At 39.3% G+C, this 21,366-nt stretch overlaps 1 protein-coding gene across 1 annotated transcript; it reads left to right on the plus strand.

Annotated features, from left to right (window-relative positions):
• Positions 1 to 2,173: 2,173 nt before the first annotated feature.
• LOC114084418 (melanoma-associated antigen B2-like) lies at positions 2,174 to 3,196 on the plus strand. The gene has a single exon (XM_027925516.2). The coding sequence runs from the start codon at positions 2,174 to 2,176 to the stop codon at positions 3,194 to 3,196; it is 1,023 nt and encodes a 340-aa protein (XP_027781317.2).
• Positions 3,197 to 21,366: the final 18,170 nt, after the last annotated feature.

A 21,366-nucleotide genomic window follows, 5' to 3' on the forward strand; every position in this document is an offset into this window, starting at 1 on the left:
ACGAACAAGTTGGGGTTGCTATTTCCCATGCCCCAAAATCAACCATGGAACCGCTTAAGAAGGAATAAACAAAGAACAACATCATACAGATAATCAAAAAAAAAAAAAATGAGAAACCCTGGAGGAAGACTCACTCTGTTAAACTAGAATTTGCATGAGGGTGTGCCCATAAGTGGAATTCTTTAAAATGTGTCTTACAGTACTAGAGAAGTTCCATGTACTCACTGAAGAAATCCTCGTTAGCATGTTAGAACGCAGGTACCAGAACCAACGGTAAATATCAGAAAAGCATGAACTTTGGGATTGATCAAAGCAGACTATGTTCAGGTAGAGAACTAACATCCACCTGAAACCTCTTGAGTGGTTGATGAAGAGCTATTTAAGTTATCTTAACATAAGGAATCAACTAAAATAGAATCGGAAAATAAGAGTAAATCACACAGAATACAGGTATGAATTGATTCCTCAGACAATTAGGAAATGCCCTTGATGTCAACAAAGAGAGGGACAAACATAATATCAGGATCCTCATTTTCTACTTCAGTATGTTTCAGGCTATGACTGGAGAAAGGGGGTGGACTCCTATCAGAAAATGGAGGAATCCTAGGGTCTTAGAGCAGTTAATGTTACAACATTTGATAATATCAAGGGGCTTCACATGACACTGCAGAGAGGCCACCAGAGATTCTTGTCAACAAACCACTCCTTGCATCACATCATACCAGAAAGGGACAGGTCTGGCAGACCACAAGAAGTAGTGACCAGAAGGAGTCCATGTACTTCTTATCAAGAGAATCTCAAAAAAATTAATTCTTTGGATTAAGGTTCTGGACTCAAGCCTTTGGAAGGACGTAGCTGAACACCTAAGTAATCAAGATAAGACAGAGAACTGAGGGCACCATCCCCCCCTCCCCCGCCCAGGAAAGAGCCACACAGACCAACCCACACTACCAGTCTTTGGAGGTCCCAAGCATAGATGCTGGGCTCAGGCTCCACCTTACTCCCCCTACTGGGGACTCTCTGGGAAATGAGCTCCTTATTCCAAGCCCCTTTGCCTCACCTCAGTAGAGGGAGTCGCCCCAGCACCGGTGCAAAGTCAATGAGCTGAGTGTGTGAGCTCTCTCGGAACTCCTCTCCTCCAGAGCTATGTGTGAGCTCTCTCGGAACTCCTCTCCTCCAGAACGAAGGACGACTGTCCCAGCACCGCACGGCAGTTATAGCCAGAGACCATGTGGGCCGGACCACAGGACTGGAAGTACAAACACGACTTCCTCTTCACGAGGCTGTGGTGAGTGAGGCCTTGGATTGAATGCATAGCCTCAGGCCTACTGAGATAGACTACCAGGTGTTGACAGGTGTCTTGGTAGGTACCTAAGTTCAATCCCCACCCCCCCCAAAAAATGTGAGTCCCCGACAAACACGCCCTTCCCTTCCCCTGAAAAGGAGGCCCCACAGGGCCTGCCCTCTCCCAGAAGCCCTCACACATGGCAGTTAGGCCCAAAGATCTGGCATCTCCCCCCAGGACTTGAGGAACAAAGGCTGTCTGAGGCGGGTGGGCTTAGGTCAGCAGAGTGGGGCATCTCAGGCCCTGCGGGTTAAGGAGAGAAACTTGGTGAAGATTGAGGGGACTCCATGCCCCCAAGCCCAGAGCGCCCAGGGGTGGGCTTACAGAACTCGGTCCCTGATGTCTGCAGACCTACTAAAGGTGGGGGTGGGGGCTCGCAATAGCGGGTGGCGTGGGGTGTGTGTGTGTGTGTGTGTGTGCACACGCGCACGCCTGTGTGTGTTCTCAGTCTCTTTGTCCTCGGGAGATTCAGCGAGCTGGGAGCTTTGCTCCAAAGGGCTGGCAGCCTGTCAGAAGAGGGCGAGAGATTCCCCAGCCATAGGAAGGGTCCAGAGGAGGACTCTGATCACTGTGGAAACCACACTCATCCTAACACAAGGGACTCAGGTGTCTCCTGGTGTCCTGGGTGCCTCTGAATGAAGTAGTGAGGGAGCCCACCACTGCTCTGGAGCACTCCCCTCAAGGAAAGCGGCAGAGGGGGCCTCGGTTAAAGCCAGGGTGCTCTCTTCCTGATGACCTTGCTCACTTGTCGCCATTCTCCCCAATCCAGGTCCCAGCCTTTCCATCCCTTGTGCCAACACTCCTTGCCTGCTGTCCCTGACAACAGTCATGCCTAGGGGTCAGAAGAGTAAGCTGCGTTCCCGAGCCAAGCGCCAGCAGGCCCGCGATGAGACCCAGGGCCTCAGGGGTGCTCAGGCCACTGCAGAGGAGGAAGTGGGGTCTCCCTGCTCCTCTCCTCTTGGTGAGGGTGCACTCCCCAGCTCCCCTGCTGCTGGCATTAGCCAGGTGTCTCAGAGAGCCCCACCCTCTAGCTCTCTTGGTGCAGGTGATTCCTGCAAAAGCTCTGAAGCAGGTGCCCAGGAGAGAATGCCAGGCAGCTCCCAGGCAGCAGCCTCTCCTGAGAGCTCAAGCAGAGATCCTCTCACCAGGAAGTCCAGTCTGTTGGTGCAGTACTTGCTGGAGAAGTATAAAACAAAAGAGCCCATTACACAGGCAGATATGCTGAAGGTGGTCAACAAGAAGTACAAGGAGTACTTCCCTGAGATCCTCAGGAGAACCTCCGAGCGTGTGGAGCTGGTCTTTGGCCTAGAGTTGAAGGAAGTGGATCCCAATAGTCACTCCTACCTCCTTATCAGCAAGCTGGGGCTCTCCAGTGAAGGAAGTCTGAGTGGCAGTAGGGGCTTGCCCAAGACCGGTCTCCTGATGACCCTCCTGGGTGTGATCTTCATGAAGGGCAACCGTGCCACTGAGGCAGAGATCTGGGAATTCCTGAATGTGTTGGGGATCTATGCTGGGAGGAGGCACTTGATCTTTGGGGAGCCCCGGAAGCTCATCACCAAAGATTTAGTGCAGAAAAAGTACCTGGAGTACCGCCAGGTGCCTGGTAGTGACCCTCCCAGCTTTGAATTCCTGTGGGGTCCCAGAGCCCATGCAGAAACCAGCAAAATGAAGGTCCTGGAGGTTTTGGCCAAGATTAATGATACCAACCCTAATGCCTTCCCTAATCTGTATGAGGAGGCTTTGAGAGATGAGGAGGAGAAAGCAAGAGAGAAAGCTGTGGGTAGAGTGGGTGCACCTACCAGGCCTAGGGCTGTTTCCAAGGTCCTGCCCCACAGACCGTCTCACATCTAGTTGTGTCTGAGGTCGGGTGTTTGCTGTATATTTGAAGAGGAGTTAGCTTTATGTGGGATGGAGAGCAGTGGGCTGGAGGAAGCAAAATGTTGGTGGTCTTCTTTTCCTATTATGCATAAGTAGAAATCTAATTTGGGTTGTTATTTTACAATGTTGTTCCTTTTAATTGAAGATTTATTGTGCTTCTGTTTATAACCTTGTCAGTTATCTGGCTCTCACATTCACGGCTGTGTAATGGGTCTGGAAGGTACAGTTGTAGTAGTTCTAAAAAAAATTCACAGACCATGTTTTCTTTGTGATCCAGAACTAGTCAGCATGTTACCAGCACTGGGGTTTTCAAGGAAATGTGAAAGAACCCCACATTAAAAATCGTGTATGATATTATGAAGAAAAAATGTAAAAGATGTTTAATTCTTGGTATACTTGGAATTGTTTTAGTATAAATAAAAATACTTGATTTATTTAGATGTTTTGAAGAATTTTTTTGTTTGTTTTATCCTAGTACAAGGTATATCCTCTACTCTGTAGTGTAGAAAAATAAAAGAAAGGAAAAGAAACACAAAAGAAGAAACAATATCTCTATGGTGGTGGTATTTTCTCAGTTTAAGTTACTTGTATGAAACTCAATTTTCATTTTTTGCCAGAGTGAGTTCACTAAAAATATCTATAAAGCAAAGCTGCTACATTCAAGAATGTCCAAAGACTGAATTTTATAAAAGGTTTGTAAGTTATTTGAAACAATTTTTCATTGTCATTAAGAAAATAAACAATAATATTTTTAAAATAAAATCATCCTATGATAATTGATCCTGGATATTTCTTAACTTTTTTTTTGTACCAGGACCCTTGGCTATTAACTACTTAGCCACATCCCTAACCCTTTTTTATATTGAGACAAGGTATCTCCAAGTTGCTTAGAACCTTGCTAAGTTTCTGAAGCTAGCTTTGAACTTGCAATCCTCCTGTCTTAGCCTCCAGAGCCATTGGAATTACAAGTCTGCACCTCCATACCCACCTAGTTTTATATATAGTACATACATACCAAAATTTATTTGGAAGACAGGCCTGAGCAGAGTTACTTCACAGATGAGTAACTTGCAAGTTTCTTAAGTGCACAGGAAAGTAGTTGTCAGAGCTAGGACTAGGATCCTATTCTGGATTTGTCTTAGTCCATCAATTTTCTAATCATCCTCTACTTAATCAGACTTGTAGTTCATCTTTTTTTCTACGACACCCCTTGGTGTGATCTTTCTTCTCATTGCTCCTAAATGTAGCTCAGAGTATAAAAAGTACCCTATACCCAAAGCATTATAATTTGGAATACCTAGCTATAGTGATTATAATGCTGAATATATGTGTAATTTGAATATAAAGAACAGTGAAGATACTACCTTGTTCATATGAAATGTCAGATAACATGAAAGATCAACTGCTCACAAAATCATTTTGCTCTACATTTTACCTGTATTGATTTAAGGGTCCACCCTCAAGTTATCACAAATAAGATTTCCAGGTCATGCCAAGAGTCAAGCTGAGAACTCTGGGTACTAAAAGAACCCCTCAATCACACAATCCTTCCCCTCTGGTCCAGCCATGCTGGACCACAGGCAGTTTTATTCCTCCTAGGTGGTGGCAAAGAATCAAAGGTTGTTGTATGAGGGGATAGGCTTCAGGTTATGAGAATATTCAGTGTGAGAACACTAAGTGAGCAATGAGGGGAGCACCCAACCAGGAAGAGAAAGAAAAGCACAATGCCATCCCCTTTTTAGCCTTGGGAAGTTCCAGATGAGGATAACTAGCTGTGTCACCCACCCACTTCCAGCCCTGGCAGAGTTAGTTCACTAGAGGGACTGTGCCAGATTCTGGAAAAGGACTAATGGAATCATCAGCACCAGACAATAGAATCCTATGGAATCTAATCCCTGCTGTAATCCCCCAAAAGTCATGGCCAGATGTGGTTCACTCTCACTTTCACCTCTGGGGACTCAGGATAGTGATATGCTTAGTCTGCGGCTGGCTGATTCAGCCCAGGAAATATTTCCAAGTTGTACCAGGAGTCAGAGTAGGATCCTAAAGAAGGTGTGAACCAAGAAACATAATAATGTGGTAGCACATAATTCCTCCACTGTCAGTCCTGGGAAATAGATGTAAGGCAGAGCAAAGGCAACCCTCAATTCTTCTTCAGGGGGGCAGAGAAATGAGGGTTTTATTCTGGGGGGGGGGCAGTAACAAGCCAAGACAGAGGAATTGTACAGGCCCTTCCATAAGTCAGATGAGGAACCTGACTTGAGTGAGGACTGGTGAGAGCAACCACAATAAGGCCTCAATTTGCCTGACACAGTTTTCTGTCTTAGGAGACTACAGGCAGGTATGGCCAAATAAGGCTATCCTCTCTTCCTTTGACTGAACCTCAGAGAGTTTGGGGATTTACAATGAGGAGACATTCTCAGTTCAAAGGAGAGTAGAGCTTCAGGCCCTCCCAGGAATCAAAATGAGGACACTTGAGTAAAGACTGAGGGGACTATTCCTACTATGGTTTACATATGGTGTGTTACCATCAAAACCTATGTTGAAATTTAATTCCAATTATGAAATATCAAGAGGTGTAGCCAGGTAAAACTTTTAGAGGCAATTTTAGATGTATCAATACATTAATGGGTTATCTTGAGAGTTTCAATTTGGCCCTGTCTCTTGTATATGCTCCATATCAACATGTAATGATATGCTATCCTACCTTGCAACTTTGCAGAGTCCCCAACAGCAAGAAGGATCTTAACAGATATAGCCCCTCAACCTCCCAGCCACCAGAACTATGAGAAGCATAAACCTTTATTCTTCAGAAGCTATCCTGTCTGTCATATTCAGTAATAGCAATAGAAAACAGACTAAGACAACAGCCCTTCCTACTCTCAATAGGTGGACAAAATGTCTGTCCCCATGCCTGTTTCCATCATTGGAAGGCACAGGGGAGGGCTGTCAGGAACAGGATACCTCACTGGGTCTTTATATTTGGCTTAAGGGATGTAAATTTATTAGTTTCAAGGTAAAAACCAAGAAAGAACAGAAAGGTATAGTCCAGGACCTACATGAATCCAAGATGAGACCTCTGAATCAAAAGACTGAGGATATAATGATCTCAGGAGAGAGTCTCCTAGAGTAATCAGCCACTGGTTAACTTCTGGTGTGGGTAGTATACTGAGGTATACAACACTTTTTGTTGGTTTTGAGAAGATTTGAAGTCAGAACTCCAATGCAGTTCAGACAAATGGTCTCAACAGATGGCATAATGATCCTGAATGTAAACTGAGAAGACCTCTTACTCCAAAACACAGGGAGCCCCATTACCAGTTCCTGCTGTTACCCCAGTAATCCCCAGGCTGAGCTGGCAGGTTGCAACCTAAGACTCACTCTAACTTCCCTCACAAGGGATAGACTAACCAAGAAAACAGGAGACAGGCTGATTAGAATGGGAACCCATACAGGATCTCATGGGAACTCATACACTGATCTCATGAAAACCTGCAGAAATGGCCTTGGTTAAAGCCAAGGTTTTCTTTCCCTGCCGACTGTGCTCAGACTGCACTATTCTTCTTCTATCAGGTGCCTGCATTAGCAGCGAGACTACTGTCCATGGTCCTTGACCACAGCCATACCATAGTGTCAAAAGAGTATGTTTAATGCCCATGAGAAATGCCACTAGGGCCTCCACACTACTCAAATCACTGTAGGAGAGCAAGAAGAATCCTTTTTCTCATTCTGTCCTCTTTAGGGAATACTCAGAGTACTCCTACTGCTGACATTCCCCAGGACATCCAGAAAGCCACATCCATCATTACTTCCTTTATATGTATCCATGTGTAAGATCTAATGAAGATCCCAAGAGACAACCAAGCACCTCCCAGGTAGCACCCCCCCCACACACACACTCAGAATTCATGTAGAGAACCTCTAAATTAGGAAACTGAGTATGTTGGTGAAATTCTTGCTGGAGACGTATAAAATGAAAAAGCCAATTCAAAAGCAGCATTCCTGAAGGTTGTCAACATGAAATGCAAGGACCATCTAAGATCCTCAGAGAGCCTCTAAGTGCATAGATCTGGTCTTTGACCTTGAACTGAAGGAAGCTGACCTCAGTGGCCATTCTAATTTCCTTGTCAGTGAACTGGAAAAGAGCACTGGGAATCATTGGGAAAATGACTACATTTTTTAGGAGTCCAAGGAGACTCAAAATAGATTTGGAACAGCAAAAGTACCTGGAGTACTGACAAGTGCCCAGCAGTAATCCTACACACTATGAATTCCTGTGGAATCCAAGAGACCAGGCTGAAACAAGCATAATAAAAGGAAGGGCACAGGCTTTTGGCCAAAGTCAATGATACTACACCCAGTGTCTTCTTATCTCATTTATTAAAAGGCTTTGAGAAATGAAAAAGTGAGTGCCCAAGGAATAGATGTAGCCAGGTTTTTGACTAATATCACAGCCAGTTCACCTTCCAGGACCATGACCAGCAGTTTCTCCATGTCAAATGAATGCAAAGGGAGAGTTTTCATCATTTCATGGAAGAATACAATTAGTATCTAGGTAGTAGAGGAATAAGTCTGGACTGGAAGGAATACAGTATATATCTTTGTGTTTCTATTCTACACAGGTAACTTGGTATTTTTGTATTGTAAATATTGTTTTGTTTATGTATTTATTCATGTTTATAAAATCTGTAACTTGAATCAAAGTTTTATTTGATATTTTGATAGTCTGAATAAATATCTTTGCATGTACAAGATTCATCTTGTTTTATTGCAGTCAAGCAGATTACTAACTGCTCTTCTATGCATATAAAACTTATTCACAGTTACAAAATATCAAAACACTTGTAGATATCAAATATTCTGTGATTCCAGAAAGTTCTGTGTTTTTAAACATTAAAATTACAGGTTTTTCTAAATAAATTCTCAGTCACAGGATTAGAGATTCTCTCTGGAATTGGATAAGTACCTTCTGTCTGCTCTCCATTTAGAAGTCTTAAAGCTTATGAACTCATAAGGCAACTTCAATAATGCCAGTAGGCAGGAGGCTTAACTTTCCTATACAGATAACTCAAGTTCCTTTTCTATTATGACTCAAAGAGCTAAGGAAGGAATCCAGAAGGAAGGTTAGGAAAACTTTATTTCTACACTTATATATATATTTCACCACCTGTCCCATTTCATATTTTTTAGTTGTTGATGAACCTTTTATTTTATTCATTTATTTATATACAGTGCTGAGAATTGAACCCAGTGTCTCACCCATGTGAGGCAAGTGCTCTACCACTGAGCCGCAACCCCAGCCCATCACAAAACATTTTAAGGATCACAATCATCTGGTAAGTACATGACTTCTAGGATATTGGTATGATTTAGTCTAAAATGTCTTCCATAACAGTATATTACCTTTGTGATCCCTCTATTTACAGAAAGACTATGCGAAATGAAATAATTTAAAATTTTCCTTTTGATAAGAGCATAATTGTTAGCAGGTTTTATTCCACTAGAAATTATCAAGAAAGTGCCATTCTAATTAATGGAAATTTTTATGGCACCAGGTTCAAGGTAACTATGTAAAATGTCATAGAAAGGAAAAAAGGGAGTAGCTGAAGGTGTAATTTCATATATATATATATATATATATATATATATATATATATATATATATATATATATATATATATATACACACATACACACACACACGCATACACACATATATACATATATACATATATGTGTGTGTGTATATATATTTTAGTTGTAGGTGGACACAACACCTTTATTTTATTTATTTATTTATTTATTTTTATGTGGTGCTGAGGATCAAACCCGGGGCCTCACACATGCTAGGCAAGTGCTCTACCACTGAGCCACAACCCCATTCTTGAACGTGTAATTTCTAAGTTTAACTTGCCAGAAACTTCAGGCTGACTTTCCAAAGGACAGAGCCTGGCTTTTTATTTCCCTCCCTGTGGGAACTAACTCAGATAAGAGAGAGAAAACTATGGAGAGTGATGGTGGCAAAAACACAGACTCACTAAGACCAAGAACACTCATTTTTATTGCCTTTCTATTAGGCTGTAAGTTATCAGAGCCTTTCACTGCCCAGAATTTCAGTAGATTTATTCCTAGCATCTGTTTAGCACAGAGCAAAGATCTGCTACTTCAGAGGCGACTGAGCCCAAGGTGGATCTCCTTCCAAATGTGGAATTGGTCCTGCTTGCTTCGAGTGGCTTCCTCTACCACAATAATGTCCCTCTTACTCCATGGAATCACAATGCCATAGGACTTTTGTTTTCACATTTTAACATATTGTGGAGGAGTAAAGACAAATTAGAAGCTATTGAATGTCTCTATAACTTTAGAGACCTGTTATGGAGTAAACATCTAAATTGGATGGGAGGTAATATCCCAATGGTACAGTCTTTCTTCTGCCTCCTGAATTCTCCTCAAAGTTAACCCCAAAATGTTACACAAAGGCAACACTAATACTGCTTACTATATTAAGGGAAAGGATTATATGGGTGGAACCTCATTTATTGAGGGAGACAAGGAGAAACTGGTGACAGAGAAGTTGGTTTGAGAGTTCTCTATCTGGGTGGAATGTTGTCTTTTGTGCACACCTGAGTCATCATTATGAAACATTTAGTTTTTGATGTGATCTTACTACAGATATGTGTATTTTTGGTTTTGTAATTATGGTTACCTCCCACAGTAACATGGGGTACCATGATGAAGAATTTAAAAGCATGGATTAATAGGTGGGAGTTACTGAAGTCTCTTTAAAAATCACATTAATGGTCTTTCCAAATCTCATGCTCAGCTTCTAAGTTTTAAGACCTCAGACTTATGCCTATTTAGCAGTATGCTAAGGTTAGTCTCATTTCCCTAGATGCACAAAAGAAAACACATTTGCTTGAAAACACATGACTTGACTTGTCCCCCTGGAAAATGTACCCATCTGATTATCCTTTCCTGGAATTTGAAACAAAATGAAGCCCTCCGGTCAGCTTCACTAAAAATTCCCAAAATTGGAGCTGAGAATGTGGCTCAAGTGGTAACACGCTCGCCTGGCATGCATGGGGCGCTGGGTTCGATCGTCAGCACCACATAAAATAAAGATGTTGTGTCCACTGAAAAATAAATATTAAAAAATTCCCTCCCTCCCTCCCTCCCTCCCCCCCCCTCTCTCTCTCTCTTAAAAAAATAAAAACTCCCAAAATCCCAAACACCATGAGGTTTCTCTTTAACCAGAATTTCTCTGGTGGCATGAAATAATTATTCACAACATTAATTTTTAAGGCTTTACCATGGAATTTTGCAAGTCAAGAGCCTGCATTTCATTAGGCAAGGGACCATTAGGAAGCGTATTTACAGGAGGGGAAAATGATAGACTTAGTAAAAGAACAGCTGTCAAAATGCTGATGTTCAAAAAGGAAAGAGAGAGAGAGAGAGAGAGAGAGAGAGAGAGAGAGAGAGAGAGAAAGAATACATACATAGGAATTTGCATTCTGTGTAAGACTTTCATTTAAGTAAAGTCAAAGGCCCAGGGAAGGATTGGTTGGGGAGCAGTGATTTGTATGCACACAAACGATTAAGACATATCAAATTAGTTTAAAAGGAGACAGATTTCCAAAGAGGGCTTCAGGCAAATTTGATAAACTAGTGTACAACCCCTTGTTTAGCCTCAAACAGCTCACTTGGTTTAGAAATAGGACAAAGAAATAACCTATTTGCCTAGCTATCTTCACAGAATTCCAAGCATCAGTCACTTCTAAATTCATTGCATTGATCATAAGGATGACTCAGAGGCCATGGAAAGCCTGCAATAAAAAGTTCTTTCCTGGACTGGAGTTGTGGCTCAGAGGAAGAGCACTCACCTGGTATGTGTGAGGCATTGGGTTTGATCCTCAGTACCATATAAAAATTTAAAAAATAAATAAATAAGGGTATTATGTCCACTGACAACTAAAAAATAATTTTTTTAAAAAAAGTTCTTTCCTGACTGCTATGATATGATTGTGTCTCCTCAAAAGCATATATTAGAGAATTAATCCTTAGTGCAATAATGGTGGAGGTGATTATGCCATAAGAGATTAATCATTATTGTGGGAATAGATTTGAGTGGATTCATTATTATGAGAGTGGGTTCCTTCTCCTTCTTCCTCCCCCATCTTTTAGTCCTGTATCATGGGATGTCACAGCAAGAAGGCCCTCACAGGATACCAATCCCCTGATCTCAGGCTTCTCTGGCACAAGAATTGTGAGAAATAACTCTCTGTTCTTTATAAATTATTCAAGCTAAGTTATAACAGCACAAATAGACTAGTTCAATGATCCACCATAATAGTCTTCTCTGTGGTGCTGGAGGAGAAAAGTTGCTTAACAAAAAAGGAGTTGAAGAGGATCTCTAGTTGGTTTCAAAGGAGTAGATTTTGTATGTACTAATTACCAAGGAATTAAGTGGATTTTTATTTTGAATCAAGGTTTCAGCTCTTGTTCATTCCTTCCAGGTATACCTGAGTTAAATATAATTAATGAAGGATTAAGAGTTGTTCAATATAAGTATCAACATACAATCAAGAAAATAGGCTACTTCCTCCTGTTTAGAGGATACCAAGGGATCCTGCCAACAAGAAATAAAGCAAAAAAGCAAAAAAGCAAGCAGCAGCCAAGAAAAGCCAGGGTCAAAACACTTAAGAGTGTTTTTAAAAATATACTACTGATCTGGAAATCCACTACATCAAAATTTCATAAAACATGAACTGCATCTTTGTTTTAAATATCAACTGAAACAGCTCACAGAGTAATTAAAACTCCAAATAGCTACAGAGAACTAACTCACCACTAATTTTGGCAATGAAGAGAATACAAACTATTATCAAGCAGAGCCAAATCTCCAAACATAGGTGCTTGAGACTTCCAAATGCAAAAATTTAGGGTCTAAGAACTGCCCATCAGTAGTCAAAGTTCAGACAATAGTACTCATGGTGGCAGAGACCCGCTGTCACTGTCTGCAATGATGAAACACATCACCTCACTAGGGTACAGGTGTTTGTCTTACCTGGAAGAAACAGAAGATTGCTATTCACATCCACCTCACCCTTAAGAGAAGGAAGAGGTAGTAAGGGGAGACAAAGAAGAAAAAAGAAATAGGAAGACAAATAGAGGCTCTTAGTGAAGTGGCCAGGGAGAAGAAAGAGTAATGTTTCGACACCATTTGCAAATAAAAAAAATTTACCCAGAATGCTGTTCACCTCTTAGAAAATCAGGATGGGGCACATGTGCCCCACACTTCCATATCTAGCCAGTGCTGTTCTTAGATCTATTAGAAAACTCTGTCCCAAGTCCCCTCAGCAATCATTGTCTGCCTTATGAACTGCCAAACATTTTTCTCACCTGTAAGAGCCTCTCAGGCAAGGTTGGCATAAAATTTAAGGTAACCCCAGGAATGGCAGGGGGCCAGACAACCATATCATACATGTTTATTGGTACTTTGGGCTTCAGAGTTGGAAAAGGCTATTGTTGAGGATTTCCAAAAAGAAGGACAGAATAAAATGGAGCCTCAGAGGTCCATAAGATTTTGGGAAAGAATCTTATAATTAGCAAGTAAAAAAAAAAGACAAGGCAAACCTTATACTTTAATAGTTAGCATCCAACATTTCCATTAAGAGTCCCTAGCCTTGAAGGCTCACTTACAGAGAAGATCTTTCGGTAAGCCTCTTCCCATCAGCACTTAGACAAAAGAGAGAAAAAAACAAATAAAAAGTGCTTGGTTAGATGGAGTTGCAAGGTGAAAGAAAGAGGTGAGAAGGAAAAAAAAATTACTCTTCATTTGTGTTTGTTCTAAGGTCAATGTGGAATGGCTCCTTCATATCAGCAGCCCAGGATGTGTTCAAAAACTGAAGAAAAAGATCAGGTCAGGCTTTTTGCTTGAGTGGCAAAGCACACCATTTGGACTGAAATTTATAACTCCTAAGGCCAAGGGACATAGGTCACCTCACAAAATTCAAAGATAAAATTTTAAAAATGAAAATAACAAGGGGGACAACAAAAAATATGATTTTTAAAGCTTGAATAGGGATACAAAAAACTGAGGTGCTTAGATACCTCAAAAGAAACTATTCACACATCTTTCCTTGGGTCCTTTAACATGAAAACATATATACATATCAAGTTTAAAGGAAAATTGGCTGGATTTTTTCCTTTATTGCCTTATAATTGTTCCTTTATGAACACTTACTTGATTTCAAAAGCTAAGTGCATAAATCATATGGAGTGCATATCCATTTCTGTTTATCAGATTGATAAGATAGTTTGGATATTTTATAAAACAAATTTAGACACTCTCAATCATTTTTAATGATACAGAACCCAATAGCTTGGTAATGGAACATGGATTTTCATGGATGTGTAAACAAATCCTGCAGTAAAATAATTATGAACAAGAAAAAAAAGTAAATGATGGTAAATTTGGGTTGTTTATTCTTTCAGTGTTTCTTTTTGTAAAATTAAGAGATATATACCTGTATTTTCTTAGCTTATTCAAGATCATGTGAGACATTAAATCATAATCAATTTGACATCTTATTCACTGTCTCTCTTATTCTCCAGCTGTTAATTTAGCATTTCTTCTTTGGAAGGCCACATGCTAGTACTGATGATAGTAAGAAAAACAAGATTGAGCTACTGCCCACATACTTTTAGAGTCCAGGGCTGCTATCATATAAGATAGTCAAATTTAAAGATCTAAATAAATGACAAGTGTGAGGAAGGGGTAAGAAGAGAGGAGTTTTCCAGATGAGAGCAGTGAACTATAAATAGCTAAGGCCAGGCAGTTTGAAGTTTTGGAGAGCTGCAATGCCTTTAAGGAGGTAATTTTAAGTTAAGAAGGATTGTGGACTAGATGAGGTTGGGAAAACTATAAGCAGGGGCTGTCCCAGCAGGAGACTGCCCCTCAGATAGGGGTCTCAGAGTTGAGAAATTAAAAGCTGGAATGGAAAAATGTCTTTAATGTTTACTTTGGAATTGTGGGTAAACAAAAGGATCACCACCCACAAAAGAAACGAAAGGCATCTTGTGTTGTTGTCCTAGCACAATGAATATGGTGAATTAACTAGGTGTTTTATGTACATCAACTACAAAGTATTTCTCAAGTGAGGGTGATACCTCCTGGAGAAGTGATGTCAAGAGGCACTGTGAAGCTGGAAATTTAGCTCAAGGGTAGAGAGCTTATCTAATTTGTGAAGCCTTAAGGTCAATCCCCAGTACCACAAAAAAAAAGAAAGATTTATTTTCAACCAAATTATGTTATGTGCATGTACAAATATGTAAAACAAATCCCACTATTACATATAGTTATAATGCACCATTTTTTTCCAAGAAGGAAGCCACTGTGATGGCACTTCATTAAAGGGAAATATTAATAATTAGATTATCATGAATGCAATTTTTAACTCCATGGGAGAGCTTAAGTTTTGTTGCTGATGAAATGAATGAAAACAGGGTGGTCTGAATTGAAAGACACCTGGGAGGGAGGGGTTTAGTCCTTGATACAAATTCTAGGACCTCTGAGTTGCATTCAAATGAGGAAGATTCCCCTAAATTCAATAACATAGTTTTAAATGATAAAAATTAATGTAGTTTTACTTGCTAAGCATGACTTAGTTTTTTTTCCAATGGTGGTACGTATTTTAAAGTGGTTGGCTGGTAGTACTGTCTGGATCATAATAATAAGTAATAAATGTCAATTTTTAAAGGTCACTGTTTCAAGTGCTTTACAAACATTACATATATTCCAGCAGTTCTGCAATGCAGGGCTTATAACTCATTTTGTAAATGAAGAATTTCATTTTCTCAACTTCACCAGGCTGCTCAGTGATAGGATAGGGATAGTACCCCCTGATATGAATTTAACTGAAGTCCACACTGTTCCACTCTCCCAGTGTGAGGCAGACCTTGTGTCTCTTTATTCACTTTTCCTTTCACTACTCCAAAATCTATCTCAGGTCATAAAATGAAGGAACATTGTCTTCGTCTTTTTGTGTTGCCATAACAAAGTAGCTGAGGCTGGGTAACTTATAAAATAAAGATGTTTATTTGCTTACAATTCTGATGGCTGGAAGTCCAAATAGCATGTTACCAGCAACCTAGTCAGGCCCAATTGAAACCGTCCCATGCAGAAGGAGCCAAGACATAGGGTGGGCTTATGTATAACAACCTGCTCTCCCAAGAATATGGTAACTAGAGACCTGACTCTGTTAGTCATCTGTGCATCAATGTGACCAAAATATTGGGCAAGAACAGTTTAGAGGAGGAAAAGTTTATTTGGGGCTCATGGTTTCAGAGATTTAGAAAATAGCCAATTTCATTGTTCTGGGCCTATGTTGATAAGAACAACATGGTATAATGGTGTGGCAAAAGAAAGCTGCTCAGCTCATGGCAGCCAGGAATCAGGGTGAGAGAGAGAAGATATATAGTCCCCAAGGTCACACCTCTAGTGACCTAGTTCCTCCAGTTACACCCACTTGCCTATATTTACCACCCAGTACTCCATTCCTATTATTAATCCATAAAATGAATTAACATACTGATTTGGCTAGATCATCCAGTATCGATCACTATATAAAATCCCCATTTCTGAATCTTATTGCTTTGGGGACTATGTTTCCATAATATGAGTTTTTTTTGTGTGTGGGGACATCCCACATACAAATCATAGCATTCCACTCCTGGCTCCCCACAGCCCTATCTCACAATACAAAATATATTCCATCTATCTATCTCTAAGAGTTCCCAAAGCCTTAATACTTCCAGCATTGCTCAAAAGTCCAAGTTCAAAGTCCCCTCCTCAATTTGTCTCACTTGAGGCAAATTCTTAGCCATTAGCCCTTGTTAAAAAAAAAAAAAAAAAGCAAGCTACTTATTTTCCACATACAGTGGCACAGAGTAAACATTCTCATTCCAAAACGGAGGAATGGGGCACATAAAGAAGTAACAGGAACAAAGCAAAACCAAAATCCAGCCAGGCAAACATGTCCTGCAGCTCTACATCTGGCATCTGGAGAATGTGATGGTGAGATGTGGGCCCCAAAGAACTTGGACAGCCCTGTCCCTATGGCTTTTCCAGTTGTGTCAGCCCTGTCCCTATGGCTTTTCTGTCTTGGCCTACAGCTTTCCTCCACAGATGGTCCATGTTTTCCTGGCTTCTCTTAACTCCTTGGGTCTCTGTAACAGCTTCAGCTTCACTCTCACAGTAATAGTCATCATCCTCTCAGAATCCTCTCAGAGGTTTCCAATAGAAGCCTGGGGGTTGTTTTCTCAACAAATGATTATAGTTGCTCTTTTGTTGCACATCTACTATGTAACAGTTTTTGGAAGACACTGCAAGTGCTCATCCCCAATTGTGTCTTGTTCTCCATCTCTGTTACACTGGTAGACTGTATTGTCCCATTCACTTGTAGTTATGAAGAATCCTATAACTGGTCTTGGCACTGAAATCTGAGTTGAAGTAGTATTTGTCATTTCCAGGTATAGGCATTTGAGAGCTCACATTTACATGATTAAACCCAAGTGAAAGCAGCTTGGTTTCTGGATTCACCTGACAGCAGAGAGCTTCTGTATACCTTCCCTGAGATATAAACTTTAATTGTGCTAAGCTATTTGTATTTCAGATTTTGTTCATTGCATCAGCAATTACTTTAACTAACACAGCTGCTATTTCTTCCTTCCTCCCACCCTTCCTCCCTTCCTTCCTTTCTACTTTTTTGGTTCTGGGGATTGAACCCAGGGACACTTTACCACAGAGATACATCTCCATTCCTTTTTCGCTTTTGAGACAGGACCTGACTAACTTTCACAGGTGACCTCCAACTTGTGATCTTCCTGCCTCAGCCTCCTAAATTGTTGGAATTATAAGCCATGTGCCACCATGTCTGGCTAACACAGTTGCTTTTTCTGCTGTTACACATACATAAATAGTTTAATTACAAAGATAATGGTGCATGTATTATTGTAGCAAAATAATTCTAACAATAGAATGAAATCACAACTGCCCATTTTATGGAATTCCTAGAAAATTTAGCAATGACTTCAGTAGTGAATAAAATTGGCATATAATTAGTACTATTTTAAAGCTGATTCTAGGAATTTTCGTGTACATATGTATTATCAAAATGTTTGTGATTTTTCAACTAATCTTTTATTTGGCCATATCTAATCTGCCATTTGATTAAATCAGTGGATTTTTTTAGACATTGTTTGCACACTTGGTGTTCATTTAGGCTTATTTGTTACACATCTCTATTTAACATGTTTCACTTTTCCTCTTGATTCTGAAACATGTGAAATATAGTTGTAACAATTTTATGACATTTTTTCATTTTATCACCTATACTAATTTTGATCACTGATTTTTTTTTCCCCACAGGAAAGTTTTTTAAAACAAGATATAGGGGGCTGGAGTTGTAACTCAGTGGTAGAGAACCTGCCTTGTACATGTGAGGCACTGCATTCAATTCCCAGCACCACATATAAATAAGCAAATAAAATAAAGGTCCATCAACAATTTAAAAATAAAAAATAAAAACCAAGATATAGGAAGAAGTAAGGCAGGAGAACAATAATTCTAAAATAAAAGGATGTGGTAAACATCACAAATTAAAAAGCAAACCAAAGGCAGGGGCAGTGGAAGAAACTATGTCTCATACATATATAAATTACTGACCTCAACTGATTATTTACATCCAGACCTTACAAAATAGCATTTTAAGTCAGCACTTAACCCAGTGTTATTAGTTTATGTTACAAAAAGTTAAAGCTAAAATCTTTACATTTTAAAATTGTATATCAGCAACAGCATTTAAGCCTCTTTTTCTCCCAAGTTGATCCAAGCACAAGTTGGTAGAAGACATTTTTTTTCCTGATTTTTAAAGAGTCATTTTAATAGATAAATAAGAACAATGTATATTTTGGGCATGCAATGTGATGTTTTCATTTACGTATAGTTTTATTTTCCCTATTGGACATATTCTCCTGCCACTTTGAATACATGACAATGCAATTTGATTGGATGCTAAATAGTGAGAATTTGGCCTCATTCATATTTATACCGCACAAGTATACTGAACATTTTTTTCAATACATACATATCCTTGACATTTGTTCTCTCGGATAATTTTCTCAGAAACACCATGAGCCTTGAAACTCTTACTTTTAAAGTTTGTTACATGTGACCAGAGAATCATAAATCTAGGACTAATCTTGCATCAAATTGCTGATAAGTGGGGTTGGGGTTGTGGTTTATCAGTAGAGCACTTGCCTAGCACATGCGAGGTCCTGGGTTTGATCCTCAGCACCACATAAAAATAAATAAAATAAAGGTGTTGTGTCCAACTACAACTAAAATTAAAGGCTTTTAAAAAATTCTGAGAAGCACCCTCTCTGTCTCTGATATCCTTTGCATGGCATGATTTTACACTCTGGTGGGAACAGAAAGCCCCCTAAGTAGGCTGTGTAACTTTCTCTCCTCCCCAGTACTTTGCCCTCTGAGCTATAGCAATCTAGTCCTTTTCTTACCCTCAGCCTTACCTCCTCAATGATAGAAGCTAGGTTTCACCTGAGCTACTCCTCCCTACACTGTGGGTTCAAGACAACAAGCTCGGACAATTATAGGCTTGCCTTGTTTATTTTCAGTCTCTTAGGAATCACTTTCTTTTGTTGCTTAATTCCCAATATATTGATTTTTTTTCATATTTTTTTCAATTTAATCTGTTTAATTGTTTTGGCAGGTGGTTAAATCTGTTTATTAATAATCTTTTTACTATTAATTCAAATTTAAAGCTAAATTATTCTGCCATGTTAATTCCCCAAATTATAAGCCAATCAATATGTGAAACAAATTAGAATAAATAATCTAGGTGGAAAGACTGTGAGACACATACACAAACATATATGTGTGTATATGTGTATATGCATTTATATATATGTATGTATATATATAAACTAAAAGTAGGAGAATATAAAACAACACAGAAAAATATCAACAATGTTCCTCTCTTGCTTATGGAAATGTATATTAACCAATTTTATTATTTATGCTTTCAAAGTTTTCCAACACTGATGAAACATATGTGTTACCTACACGATCATAAAACACTATAAATAGTAAAACTATGGCATAGCTATATCTCCTATTTGGAGGTGGGAACTATGGAAGTTGCTTAAGCCAAAAGGTAAGAGCTCTATAAAGAATAGGGTTTGTTCCCTTATGGACACCTCTTCCTATGTGAGATTACTGTGAGAAGATAGTCACTAATGAGCCTAGAAGCAGGTCCTTGCCAGACACTGAATTTGCCAGTGCCTCAATTTTGTACTTCCTATTCTCCAGAACTGTGAAAAATAATTTTTGTTGTTTAGAAGTCACACAGTATCCCATAGGAATTAAGATGTATGTGTGTGTATAGAAATATATAGAGGCATGTGTGTTTACATACATATATGAGTGTGTGTGTATACACACACAGATAAATAAGGAACTGTCTCATTTGATATGAAGGCTGACAAGTCCCAATATATGCAGATGTGTCAGCGAGTTGGAGACCCAGGAGTACCGATGATGTAGTTCCAAAATGAATGAAGAATAGCCAGCTCAAGACCCAGAATTAACTGATGTTTCAGTTCCAATTAAAAAGCAGGAAAAAAAAAATCGATGTCCCAGCTTGAATTCAGTCATGAAGAGGGAATTCACTCCTACTTAGGGAAGTGCTGTTTTATTCTAATCAGGTGTTTAATTGGATGAGAACCACTAATATTAGGCAGAGCAATACACTTTACTCAGTATACTAAGTCAAATGTTAATCTCATCTAAAATACTCTCACCAAAATAATACCCATAAAAATATTCCACTATTTATTTTGGCATGCCATGGACCACTCAAATTGACAAATATACTTAACCATCAAAATATCAAAATTAAACATATCCCATAGGCTTCTATTTTTTGTTTGTGTTTTGTCCTATTGGTCAACCACTTGCCTGATTATTTTGTTGTTGTTGTTTTTTATTTTTGTTTTTGGTTGGCATGTCCTTTTTTAAATTTGTACTTTTTAGTTATGAATGACAGTAGAATGTGTTGACACACCATACATACATGGACTATAACTACCCATTCTTGTGGTTGTACATCATGTGGAGTTACAATGGTTGTGTATTCATATATGAATATAAGAAAGTTATGTCCAATTCATTCTACTAACTTTCCCATTCCCATCCCCCATCCCTTCCACCATTCCCTCATACAATCCAGTGAACCTCCACTCCTCCCTCCCCCTATGCCAGCCTATTGTGAGTCAGCATCCACATATCAAAAGAACATTTGCAAAGCCTATGCATTTTGGGGATTGGCTTATTTCACTTAGCATGATAGTCTCCAGTTCCATCCATTTACTGGCAAATGCCATAAATTCACTCTTCTTTATGGCTGAGTAGATGCCACTTGCCTGATTCTATTCAGCCTCTCATTTTAAAACATTTTAAAATTTCCTTTCATAAATAGGGGAAAATTAAAATCTAAATATTAAGCTATGTCTATTCCCTGACATGATTTGATTCAAATTTTATTTGAAAGAGTATATGAAATAATACTGGCAGCAAAAAATACCACCAATTACTTTCAGTATTATTAATGTTATGCTTATGTCTGTGTTATTAGATCTCATAAATGAAGAAATTATATACTTTAAAATATGCATTTTTTCATTGCTGCCATAATTCTAAATAGTGACTGAAATTTACTTTTAAACTCATTTATTTTCATAAAAATACTGCAAGATAAATCATATTTTCCCTATAGGACAACGCTGTATTAAACAGTCTCAAACAGAACTGGGATTCATAATTTTCTTAATTATTCTTCTCTGCTATAACTATTATCTTTCTAGATGCTAGCTACAACTTGAAATACTTATTTTCATTTCTTTCTTCTTTCTTACTTATTTATTTTTCAGTACTGGGAATTGAACTCAGAGGTACTCTACTACTGAGCTACATCCCCAGCCCTCTCATGTTTATATGATTCCATATGATTTCATGCTTAAGTAAATGTCTGCTCATGGTATTATTTAATCACTGTTCTTTTATTTTC

Source organism: Marmota flaviventris, chromosome X, assembly GCF_047511675.1.
Source record: "Marmota flaviventris isolate mMarFla1 chromosome X, mMarFla1.hap1, whole genome shotgun sequence".
NCBI classification, from domain to species: domain Eukaryota; kingdom Metazoa; phylum Chordata; class Mammalia; order Rodentia; family Sciuridae; genus Marmota; species Marmota flaviventris.